The following is a 13,191-nucleotide window of genomic DNA, read 5'->3' as shown; positions in this document are numbered from 1 at the left end:
ATGGAATCCAAACAGATCTTCCCCGAGATCAGTTTCTACCAGTTTTTCCATTCGTCTGTAAAGAATTCGCGTTAGTATTTTGCAGCTGTGACTTATTAAACTGATAGTTCATTAATTTTCACATCTGTCAACACCTGTTTCTTTGGAATTGGAATTATTATATTCTTCTTGAAGTCTGAGGGTACTTGCCTGTCTCATAAATCTTGCTCACCAGATGGTAGAGTTTCGTCATGACTGGCTCTCCCAAGGCCGTCAGTAGTTTTAATCGAATGTTGTGTACTCCGGGGGCCTTGTTTCAACTCAGGTCTTTCAGTACTCTGTCAAACTCTTTACGCTGTATCGTATCTCCCATTTCATCTTCATCTACATCCTCTTCCATTTCTATAATATTGTCCTCAAGTACATCACTCTTGTGTAGACCCTCTATATACTCCTTCCACCTTTCTGCTTTCCCTTCTCTGCTTAAAACTGGGTTTCCATCTGAGCTCTTGATATTCATACAAGTGGCTCTCTTTTCTCCAAAGGTCTTTTTAATTTTCCTGTAGACAGTATCTATCTTGCCCCTAGTGAGGTAAGCCTCTACATTTTTACATTTGTCCTCTAGCCATCCCTGCTTAGCCATTTTGCTCTCCTGTCGATCTCATTTTTGAGACGTTTGTATTCCTTTTTGCCTGCTTCATTTACTGCATTTTTATATTTTCTCCTTTCATCAATTAAATTCAATATTTCTTCTGTTACCCAAGGATTTCTACTAGCCCTCGTCTTTTTACCTACTTTATCCTCTGCTGCCTTCACTACTTCATCCCTCAAAGCTACCCATTCTTCTTCTACTGTATTTCTTTCCCCCATTCCTCTCAATTGTTCCCTTATGCTCTCCCTGAAACTCTGTACAACCTCTGGTTCTTTCAGTTTATCCAGGTCCCATCTCCTTAAATTCCCAACTTTTTGCAGTTTCGTCAATTTTAATCTACAGTTCATAACTAGTAGATTGTGGTCAGAGTCCACATCTGCCCCTGGAAATGTCTTACAATTTAAAATCTGGTTCCTAAATCTCTCTCTTACCATTATATAATCTATCTGACACCTACTAGTATCTCCAGGATTCTTCCATGTATACAACCTTATTTTATGATTCTTGAACCAAGTGTTAGCTATTATTATGTTATGCTCTGTGAAAATTTCTACCAGGCGGCTTCCACTTTCATTTCTTAACCCCAATCCATATTCACCTACTATGTTTCCTTTTCTCCCTTTTCCTACCACCAAATTCCAGTCACCCATGACTATTAAATTTTCATCTCCCTTCACTACCTGAATAATTTCTTTTACGTCATCATACATTTCATCAATTTCTTCATCCTCTGCAGAGCTAGTTGGCATGTAAACTTGTACTACTGTAGTAGGCATGGGCTTCGTGTCTATCTTAGAAACAACAATGCATTCAGTATGCTGCTTGTAGTAGCTTACCCACACTCCTATTTTTTTATTCATTATTAAACCTACTCCTGCATTACCCCTATTTGATTTTGTGTTTATAACCCTGTAGTCACCTGAGCAAAAGTCTTCTTCCTCCTGCCACCGAACTTCACTAATTCCCACTATATCTAACTTTAACCTATCCATTTCCCTTTTTAAATTTTCTAACCTACCTTCCCGATTAAGGGATCTGACATTCCACACTCCGATTCGTAGAACGCCAGTTTTCTTTCTCCTGATAACGACGTCCTCTTGAGTAGTCCCCGCCCGGAGATCCGAATGGGGGACTATTTTACCTCTGGAATATTTTACCCAAGAGGACGCCATCATCATTTAACCATACAGAAAAGCTGCATGACCTCAGGAAAAATTACGGCTGTAGTTTGCCCTTACTTTCAGTCGTTCACAATACCAGCACAGCAAGGCCGTTTTGGTTAGTGTTACAAGGCCAGATCAGTCCATCATCCAGACTGTTGCCCCTGCAGCTACTGAAAAGGCTGCTGCCCCTCTTCAGGAACCACGCATTTGTCTGGCCTCTCAACAGATACCCCTCTGTTGTGGTTGCACCTACGGTACGGCCATCTGTATCGCTGAGGCATGCAAGCCTCCCCACCAATGGCAAGGTGCATGGTTCATATGGGGGGGGGGGGGGGCATTGCATACTATCTACCAAGCGGGAAAGCGCCGGTAGACAGGCACAATAAATAAAACACACAAACACACACCAGAATTTCTAGCTTTCGCAACTGACGGTTGCTTCTTCAGGAAAGAGGGAGGGAGAGGGAAAGACGAAAGGATGTGGGTTTTAAGGGAGAGGGTAAGGAGTCATTCCAATCCCAGGAGTGGAAAGACTTACCTTAGGGGGAAAAACAGGACAGGTGTACACACACGCGCGCGTGCGCACCCACACCCACACCCACACCCACACCCACACCCACACCCACACCCACACCCACACCCACACCCACACCCACACCCACACCCACACCCACACCCACACCCACACCCACACCCACACCCACACCCACACCCACACCCACACCCACACACACCCACACCCACACACACACACACACACACACACACACACACACACACACACACACAAGCAGACATTTGTAAAGGCAAAGAATTCGGGCAGAGATGTCAGTCGAGGCGGAAGTACAGAGGCAAAGAAGTTGTTGAAAGACAGGTGAGGTATGAGGCCTCCTGAAGAGCATCCATTCCTATTGTCCTAACTGCGCTCCTTCAGCAGCTCCCTCCTCCTTTCCTCAGCCTTGGGGATTTTAATGTCTATCATCCCTTGTGGGGTAGTGCTTTTTCGTCTAGTCGGCATCTCCTCACAGACCAGTTTCTTGCGGTCCATCACCTATATCTTCTTAATAATAGTTACCCTAGCTGTTTTGGTGTTACTTACAGCACTTTCTCGGCCATTGATCTTCCGCTCACTTCCCGTCCCCTTCTTCTTTCATTACAGTGATTGCCACGTGGTGACACCTGTAATAGTGATCACTTCCAATTGATTCTCTTGTTCACTTCCCAATGGCTAGCTTACCTCACTGATCTTTTCATTGTGCAGATTGGTGTCTATATATCTCCCAGGATTGTGCAGATTGGCGTCTACATACCTCCCAGGTTCTGTTTACCTCCTCTTTGCCAGATTGTATTGATGAAATCATCTGTGATGTGTCTATTTGCACTGACATTGCCATTCACTGCTTGATGGGCCACATTTGTCACTGTGGTAGAGCACGGCAGTTGCAGTTGCCATCTGTGATTGCTGCCGGGCCTTGCAATGCTTTAGATGGCGCTAGTCCTGTGCTGCTCTTATTATCTTCAAATTTCTTCATGCTAGTTGGTGTGTTGGGAACACTTGTCTCCTCCCTAGGTTCTTCTGTCTCTTCTTTACAGGTGTGGGCTATGTTCTGCACCCTACAAGTTTGCCAACTGCAGTCATCCATGCCAGGCAGTGTCCTTTTGGGTGGCCGTTGTATGTATCCATCGGTTCTCGTGGTACACCTGGTGATACGTTTTGTAATGGCATCAATGTCACGCTCCTATCCAGCCAGGTGGAATTGTACGGTGAATCTTTTCTGAATGGGAGCTACTTCTGTCCCTGTCCTGTTCCCATGATTCAGCCCCTGGCCTTGAGTCCATTCCTAACCAATTGCTTCAACACCTCAGGCCTTGATGACAATAGCTCCTGTGGGTGTTTAAGTGTATTTGGCTCCAATGCATTTTCCCATTTCAGTTTAGGAACAGTATTGTGGTTCCTGTCCTTAGGTCTGGTAAGGAACTTGGTAGTTCCAGCCAATCAGCCTGACCAGGGTCCACTGCAAGTCATTTGAACAAGTAGGGGTTTGCCAGCTCAGTTGGGTTCTCGAATCTTGGGACCTCTTGCCTCCTTACCAGTTTGGCCTTTTGGAGGGATGGTCGCTGCTTGATCATCTGCTTCAATTGAAAATTGCAGTGTGGCAGGTCTTTTCCCAGTGCTGACATCCTGTTGCAATCTTTTCCAATCTTCATAAGGCTTATGACGTTGCGTGGCACCATAATATCTTGCTTACTCCATTAGTTGGATCTGTGGAGCCCCCCTCTTGATTTTTATTCGCCAATTCCTGTTCCACTGGTTATTCAGACTTTGGGTTGGAACCATTCTAAGCTCTCCGCCGACCCAAGAGAATGGCATTCCACTGGGCTCTGTATTAGGTGTCGTTCTTTTCCATATTGCTATTAACGGACTTGTGGTGTCTGTCAGACCAGTGGTCACTCCTGCTCCGTATGTCAATGATTTCTGTATCTGGGCTAGTTCTCAGTTGGTGGCCCTTGTGAAGTGACACCTACAGGGTGCCATCAAGCATGCCTCCACATGGATGCTCCCACATGGTTTTCATCCCCCCCCCCCCCCCCCCAAGATGGGTGATGCATTTCTGTCACTGTAATACCATCCTTCCTGATCCTGAACTCTACCTCAATGCCCAACACCTGACCATGGTCACCCAGTCATGTTTCTTGGGTCTTCTTTTTGACAGAAATCTTATTTGGTTGCCCCATATCCATCTTCTGGAGGTTGAATGTTTTCATAAACTCAATGTCCTTCCCTTCCTTGCTCACACTTCATATGGCACAGATCGTTTGACTCTTCTTCACTGTTATTGTGCCTCAGTTCGCATGTGGACTATAGTTGTCAAGTTTATGGCTCAGCTGCCCTTCCATACTGCTCATCTTGGACCTGGTCCCACCATGGTGTGGGATCCATTTGTCGCCGGTGCCTTTCATGCCAGCCTTGTTTATACTCATGTTCTAGAATTTTAGAACATGTTTTTTGCTTGGGTATCATGTCGTTTTTGGAAACCCAGAATCTACTCTGTAGGAATCAACATGGATTCCGGAAACAGCAATCGTGTGAGACCCAACTCGCTTTATTTGTTCATGAGACCCAGAAAATATTAGATACAGACTCCCAGGTAGATGCTATTTTCCTTGATTTCCGGAAGGCGTTCGATACAGTTCCGCACTGTCGCCTGATAAGCAAAATAAGAGCCTACAGAATATCAGACCAACTGTGTGGCTGGATTGAAGAGTTTTTAGCAAACAGAACACATCATGTTGTTATCAATGGAGAGACGTCTACTTTAGATGGGTCTCTTATGGGGTGCTAAAGCCTCCGTCACTCTGGTGGATTTCCATTGTTTATTCTGCTCACTCTTACAGGTGTTTTGTGTGGTATTATTTTCTTATACTGGCTCAAAATTAGCCGATCATGTGGGGTGTCTTCACATCTTCTGTTAGCACAGAACACCATCTCTTGCCTGCCATGTGTGGGATGTTTACTGCAGAGCTGATGGCCATTATTGGGCCCTCTGCTTTATTAAATGGCCCCTCCCGTCACCAGAGTTTGTATGGGCTCTGTGAATGGGCTTCAGGCTTTCACCCAGTGTTAATCCCACCACCCCCTTGCTGTCTACCATCCAAAACCTTCTTACCAATCTTGACCATGCTGCTTGTTCAGTTGATTTCCTTTGGGTTCCCAGCCACTAGGGTATCCCGGGTAATGAACTTTCTGATCATCTGGTTGGGGGGGGGGGGGGTTGGCATGGGGGAGCCACCTTCCCCCCCCCCACTCCTGTCTCATTCCCCATGACCCTCTGTGGGTGGTTTTTCGGCTTTGCATCAAATTTCTTTTTCCACGTTTATGGGATAACTCTTGGGTGCACTGCCCTGTGTAATAAAAGTCATGTGATCAAAGGGACTACCAGCATGTGGTGTTCATCCCTCCACCTTCTTGATGGGAATCTACCATCTTGGTATCGGCCATACCTGGTTGACCCACGGTTTTTAATTCCATCAGAAGCCGTGTGCCATATCGTGCTCGCTTTGAATTCTGTGACACCATCACTTCAAAAATTCAATTCTTCTTAATCACTAGCAGCATCATTTGGGTAATTTCTTGAATAATTGGGAAGTATTAATTGGTTTCTCTCACACATACTAAAAAATGTGCTGCTCAATTTAATAAAACTTCCCCTGGTGCCCTGAAACTTTTGACATGTAAAGCTGGCAATCTTTAATTTGTTCTTTATCTGCTGCACAGTTATTTGTGGCATCTTTGTCATGAATAATCATTAACTTAAAATTAGTTTTCATATTGTGTTCATGAACCAATTGTGAACTTGTAGATCTATGTTTCACATCAGAGTCATAGCTGTTATTTACATTTGTTGTTAATTTCCATGATTTACTGTTATTACAAAATTTAGCAAACTGAAAAACAGTAATATGTTATCCTCTCGCTCCTTAGTGCCGAATTGAAAGAAATTGGACCACGTCGGGCTAACTTCATTTGTTGCCAACCTTGAAGGTGGACAGTGCTGTTGAGCAGTAGCTGCCTTAGGCCATTGTTTAGCCTGGTGTTTCATTTATTGTGCCATATTTTGAGTGCTCTGTGCATACATATTTATTTTAGAAACAATTTTCTCCTGTAGAAATTTGTTCTAATACTGAGTATTTATCCATTTGTAAAATCACTTGAGTTCTGACTGTTTAGATGAAGGTGAACTGAAGTTCAAAAATGGTAGGGGTTTGTAAAGACCATGGTATGTGGGATGCATTTGCTTGGTTGGCAATATGACGAAATTTGCTGTCTGGTTGTCCTTACCTTTTTCGTGTTTGACCATGCTGGTGCTACCGAACCACTAAGTTTGTAGAACTTTAATATCCAAACAATATTTGTTGTAATGTAATTTTGGCTTGATATAAGATATTAAGCTGTATAAGTACCAACAATGTAAGGGAAAGATAGATCATTACTTACTGTAAAGTCGACATGTTAAGTTGCAAACGGGCACAACTAGCTTTCGACCACAGCCTTCGTCAGAAAAAAGCATATACAAATTCCTTCACATAAGCAGGAACACCCCATGTGCATGACCGCTGTCTCCAGCCTTCTGATGAAGGCTGTGGCTGAAAGCTAATGTTTTAAGTGTCTTGTAGTTGTGTTTGTCTACAGTGTGTCATCTTTACAATAAGTAGCACTCTTTTTTTCTGTACATTGTTGATATTTCAGCCTGGGAGCTTCCATTGTTTAATTATGCCATAAGTAATTCAGTTTAAAATACTCCTTTGTTACAGAATCCAAATATCTCCACAATCAGCCAGATGGGTCAAGCTCTTAATGCTGGCAGCCCTTATGGATATGCTCCTCCAGGTGGGGCTGCAGCAGGGCCACAGGCTGTCAGTGTTCCACCACCTGTTGGAGTAGTTACTCCTCAGCCAAGATCCACTATGATCCCCAACATGCCGTCGATTCAGGGTACCCGCTTTGGGGCCTCTCCAGGTAGCTCTTTAGGTATGCACATAGATACTGATAATTTTTTGTGTGTCAGTTACTATAAAACATTGTCCAGGGAAATGGGACATATTAATTTGATAGCTAGCACTTGTATACATTACCTCACAATGTTCTGTATGCTTTAATGATTTTTATTGCGTATAAGCACAATCTTTCAAAAGTATTTGATACATGTTTTAGAAGAAAGTTTGTCTCATAATTAGAGGCAGTATTTGATAGTTAAGTATTGGGCTTAATGATGATGAAGCTGAAAGGAAAATTCAGAAATGTTGTTCAGCAACATCTGGGATTTGGTTTTTCATATTTCATTGTACAGTTCTGAACCATAACAATTATTAATTTATGGTTTCATGTAAATAGTTACTATGGATAAACAGTTGGGTGTTTATGTCGCATGCGGAGTACATAGTTTTTCTTTGGTTACTATTTTAGTGTGAACCAGTTATGCCCTAGTTGACACCTGGATAACCAATAATAATTTGTTTGTTCTATGACACTGATTTTATTTACTCCTCATACTATCTCATTTGGAAAATATCCTCAGTCTTATGTGTATTAGGTAAAAAATATTAAATTTATTCTGCTGACATGTTACCATTCACATAATTGTAGTACCAAATGACTTGATACTGCTTGATATAAGGGCCCCAAATAAACACTTTATGATGGGATGCTATAATTGATATTCTTGAATTTGTGATTTTAGCTTCGATTACATAAAACATTCAAATAGTCATTACTATATCTAATTCAGTAAGTGCTTGTCATTTTCTAAGAAGGAAAGAAGAAAAAGACAATTATACCCATATATCAGATTCACACTTAAATGACACTGTTGTTGTTAACTGTCAAAGATTCGGATAATGAGTCTCACTGGGACTGGTAATTACAGTGATATTGTTCATGGAGAGTATGAACTTTTCCTTCTGTGGATTTTATTGTAGCATAATATGTTCTTTGCTGCCATTTCATGGTAACTGTTTCTTGACGAATTCATTGTGCAAGAACATTGTAATACTAAGAACCTGCTTGTTGCCATTTTGTGGTAATAAATGGCATTGAAAGCCTTAGGTGTAATTTTAAAGCTGTGTGCACATGCTTCACTCTTTAATGTTACTGCCTGCTGTTGATGTACATTGTTCCCCATGTACTGTAACACTATGCTCTTATGTGGTTGATACATGTTAACACAGACATCTGTCCCAGGAACAGAAAAATCTAGAGAGACATAATTTGTATTAATATTTTTATTTATTTGTTCTTTCCTGCAATCATCCAATTAATATTATTTCCAGTTCTGAAATGTCCAGTTGTTGTATTCTATGCATCGTGTAAATAGTTTTTGTTGAGGAACCAAGTAAAGCATGGTTTTTTAATGTGTGTGCCCATTAGAACAACAATACATGGAGACATACAGTTAACATTATTGGGGATGTACTGTTTGATATTATATTAAAATGTTCATCTGTTGAGATTGAAACATCTGCTCTCTGAGATACTTTACTTTCTGTACCAACCGATGATAAATTCCTCTATATATCCATTGTCTCAACTTGTAAACTAGTGAAAGACTACCCTATTGCTTTGCAAATGAGATTATGCAACAGTTACTCTGTGCACAGCTTTAAGGTTCATAATTTGTTATTAAATTGTGTTGCTTTGTTGTGAATTTGAAGTGTGTAAAGAAGATGGTATTGCAGGTGGTCCGGCTGTTGTAGGAGTGACTGGAACAGAAGGAGGCATTGCACCTCAAGCGCAGCCTCCTGCACCATCTCCGGCTCAGCCACAGTCTGGAGCACCAAGTGGGAGCCAGCCTGGTCCTCAGACAGCAACACAGAGTCAGGGAGCACCACCTACCCAGGGCCAAGCTACAGCCACTCCCACCACGACCTCCACTGCTGATCCTGAAAAAAGGAAGCTCATTCAGCAACAGCTTGTTTTGCTTCTGCACGCGCACAAATGCCAGCGAAGGGAGAGTCTCTCCAATGGAGAAACGTGGCAGGGAAGTCAGGTACTCACTATCTACTCAATAATTGCCATGTTAATTTTTCCCACTTTTTGTTCAAGGTTTTGTACAATAGACAATACCATAGTGTAATTTAATATGATTCAAATTTTTAAAAGTTAATGAACAAGCATTTTGTGTAGCAGTCATCCATTCTCTGTCCACATTCGAGATTGGAATTGGGGAACATAGGATGCTTCTTTTGAAGTAACAAATGATGCATGATTGTACAGTTTTCTCTCTCCCTACATACATTTGCCTCACCCTGTTTCTTATTTTCTCTTTGTAGTTTTTGTTACCGCCTTCTGTGACTGTTTTGTGGCAATATTTATGTTTTGCCATTGACTGTTGTAGTTGATATTTGTTGGACCTATGTTGTAAAAAAGGCTGTGTACCACTTCGCCCTGTACTGAACCTTTGTACAAGTAGACTTACTGTGTCAGCACCCTAATATCTATTTCAACTGATGTTGTTTTTCAGAGCCGTGTTTAATATTTTAGGAAGAGAAAGATCCTTAGTGACTGTTTTAATGCTGTTATTTGTGGGTTGATAGCATAAAGATGCTCGAAAGAAGGTGTAATTGTGGTCCACATAAAATAATAATGTGTTTGTGTGTGGTAATTTGGTGTTAAATTTAATTTTTAAGCTGAGTTTCCACGTTGTAACATCAACAAATTTGCACTGGGAGAGGGGCAACCGGGATTGTAATAGCACCACTTACAGCGTTTCCATTAAAATATAATATTGTTTCTATTTAGTGATGTCCCTAGTGTTCTCCCAATACCAGTTGGTAACTGTACTTCTAATTGCCATTGTTTTAATTTTTTGCAAAGTAAATTCTGCTTTTGATTGTTAATTATTTCAGTGTATTCTTCATTCATTTGTGGAAAATATCCCTAAAAAGTGGCAATCAGCCATATTTTCAGTCACTTTGGTTTCACAACATCCACAAGGATTCATTAATTGAGAATGCCACAGATCTCTGATGAACGCAGTCTGTTTTGTAAATTTATAAATGAAATGAATTATGCTTTCAGTGAAAAAATGAATTCCTGTCTTTTAAGGACATTTAGTAAGTTCGATATCTTTTTTAATTAAAGTAGAAGTGAGATAGTTTATGACAGTAGGATAACAGTTTAATTTTTTTATTTCTGTACATGCAACAAATACTTTAAAACGTAAGTGTTCTGTGTTGTACAGTATGACACCAGTAAAACTAAATAATTTAGTTATGTTAACCAGTTCGTGGGCCATGGGGGACAAACCTGCCACTAAACATATTTATTTACTGCATATATGGGAATATGTCTTAAAACTTTTGTACTCTCCTTGCGTCTAGAGGCAGTCTGTTGCACGAGTGGTAGTTCCTGCTTGTTGTGAAATACAGCTTTTAGGGCCATGGGAAGTATACATCCCAACAAATAACATTGTTTTGAAGTTTCTTGGAAGTCTGCTTACCACCAAAGTAATTTCTCAAAGAGCTTTGGGAAGTATATTTAAGACAAAATTAGTGTTTCTGTTGTGGACCTTGTAAACATACTTGCCATCAACAAACTAGTTTTACAAAGCTTTTGGGAATATGACTTGCTATCTCCGAATGTGCCCTGCATCTACATGACTACTCTGCAATTCACATTTAAGTGCTTGGCATCATGTGGTAATACGTTGTCCCAAGTGTATAAACACTGCTACAAAAATCAGTTTCTGTTCGTTGTGAAATCAATACTTGTGAAGTCAAGGGGGAAAAAATCTTCATTTCTACATTGTGGAATACATTACCACCAAAATAGCAGTTCACAATAGGGCCATGGGAGATATTCATACTACCACAGTTTTTGACACTGAATCACAAAAGTGAAATTTAAAATAATTCATATAATCAATTGATCACAATTGTAATACGATACAAAAAAATTAACACACTGAGTCATTGTAAAAAAAGAAAAAAAAGGAAGTGTTAAAAAGAGCATGTTGTAAACTTTCTACTTTCTTTCTGCAAGCGTGCTGATAATTAAGATATTCATTAATGCCTAGTATGGGAAATTTATGTGGCCAATGTTATGAGATTGATACTGTGTATTGTAGATTAAACTTGTGCGAGTGCTAATTATATTATGAGTAGACAAGCATTATTGCTTAAATGATGTCAGAAAGCCATTATTATTTTCCCAGCAGCCCATGCTATTCTGAAAGTATGTTCATTTCTGGTAATAATAGGGCATTTGATCAATGCAGTTGGAGGACTGGACAGCAGATCCAAGGTATAAGACCACAAGGAAACTTTCAAGGGAATTGGAGAGAGAGGGCTTTGTTTGACATTAGTTGACTTTTCACTGGGTTTGTTACTGAGCATATATTTTATCTCTATTCACAGTGTACATTACCACACTGCAAGACAATGAAAAATGTGTTAAACCACATGACTACGTGCCAGGCAGGAAAGTCTTGTTCAGTTGCACACTGTTCCTCTTCACGGCAGATAATCTCACACTGGAAGCATTGCACTCGGACAGACTGTCCTGTATGTTTGCCACTGAAACAGGCTGATAAAATACGGCATCATCAAAATAGTAAGTAAATAAAATGTCATTAAATGATGCATAGTGTTTGTGTTAATTTTGCCTTCTGGTATTATTGTTTTTGTTTTTTAGTCGTATCTAATCAGGCTCCCAGCAATCAACCAACGGCATCTGATATGAGAAGAGCATATGATGCCCTTGGTATTCAGTGTCCCACAACTGCTGCACCAGGTGGCCTTTTAACCCCCAGTAATGTGGTGAACAGAGGACACCGTATGGTCGCTCCTGGTCTTGGTGTTGGGCCAGCTCAGCCTAATGTGGTGGGTGGTGCAGTTAGAGTTCCCGCACCTCCTCACACGCAAGGTGAGATGTTTTGAAAGGAAGAAGTCTGCATAATAAGTTATATAATTATCAAATCTTGTAATATCTAAGGTCATTAACTTTGTGATAGATGGAAACACTGTTTACTCAAATAAAAACTGATCATTGAGAAACTGATTTAAGAAATCTTTTACCTTGCATAAAATATATTTGTTTTACCGGTATGGTGTATAAGATCAGTAAGACGTTCTTGTGAGCTTTATCTGCTTATGTAATACATAATGAAAATAATTTATACACTCTTATATTTCTTGGAAAAGGTTATAAAGTTATGAGAGGTACCTCTTATTTTGCATTGATTGTATTAAAGCAACTTTATAAATAACTTGATATAAATTGAATTACTGAATTTATTGCTATGCTGTGTTTTCTAAAGACAACTGCCAAATTTGATATTTGCAGTTCAAGGTCAGAGTGCAGCTCAAACTGTTGTGGCACCTAATGTGTCCCTCCCACTATCATCAGACCCTACCTCACAGCAGCCACCACCGACACAAGGTCCAGTTTCAGCTGCAGCTCAGGCTGCAGTCGCTACCATTCAGCAGACAGTTGCAAATATGCAAAATTCCTTGTTCGGGCTTGGAGGTGCTGAGCCACAAACATCAGCTGCAGTGAGTTGTGGAGCATTTACATTTTATTCTTTGCTGTGTATTTAATTTAATTATTACAATTTCTTGTACTACATTGTATGTTTGTATCTTCTCTCTGCACTTCATACTTTTCTAGGGGGGGGGGGGGGGGGGGGGAAGATTTGTGCAGCTACTGTACAACACAGTGTCAAAAATGGTTAGACTTAGATAGTTGTTAGATTGGGTCCTACCAGATAGAAGGCCTAGACATGGCTCAGGTGTGGGAATAGTGTTAGAAGATTTGAGGAGCCATTTCTGTCTGCAGAAATTTAAGATTGCAAAATAGTTAAAGAGACTACTCTTCAACAGGCACACATGAAAGAGAAAGAA

The 13,191-nt window shown here is 40.7% G+C and overlaps 1 protein-coding gene across 9 annotated transcripts in view; it reads left to right on the top strand.

Annotated features, from left to right (window-relative positions):
- LOC126356233 (CREB-binding protein) overlaps nucleotides 1-13,191 on the top strand; it is a 162,554-nt gene that overhangs the window by 36,377 nt on the left and 112,986 nt on the right. For 5 of the 9 annotated variants that reach the window (XM_050007054.1, XM_050007052.1, XM_050007053.1 and 2 more), the window contains 5 exons: nucleotides 7,108-7,324; nucleotides 9,028-9,338; nucleotides 11,707-11,902; nucleotides 11,984-12,214; nucleotides 12,635-12,843. In XM_050007054.1, coding sequence (XP_049863011.1) covers nucleotides 7,108-7,324; nucleotides 9,028-9,338; nucleotides 11,707-11,902; nucleotides 11,984-12,214; nucleotides 12,635-12,843 — 1,164 coding nt within the window. The remainder of the gene's footprint in view (nucleotides 1-7,107; nucleotides 7,325-9,027; nucleotides 9,339-11,706; nucleotides 11,903-11,983; nucleotides 12,215-12,634; nucleotides 12,844-13,191) is intronic. The other 4 variants (XM_050007059.1, XM_050007056.1, XM_050007055.1 and 1 more) reach the window with 2 other exon arrangements.

Source organism: Schistocerca gregaria, chromosome 3, assembly GCF_023897955.1.
Source record: "Schistocerca gregaria isolate iqSchGreg1 chromosome 3, iqSchGreg1.2, whole genome shotgun sequence".
Taxonomy (NCBI): domain Eukaryota; kingdom Metazoa; phylum Arthropoda; class Insecta; order Orthoptera; family Acrididae; genus Schistocerca; species Schistocerca gregaria.
The sequence above is the reverse complement of the archived record's forward strand: the minus strand, read 5'-3'. Positions and strand labels throughout refer to the sequence as shown.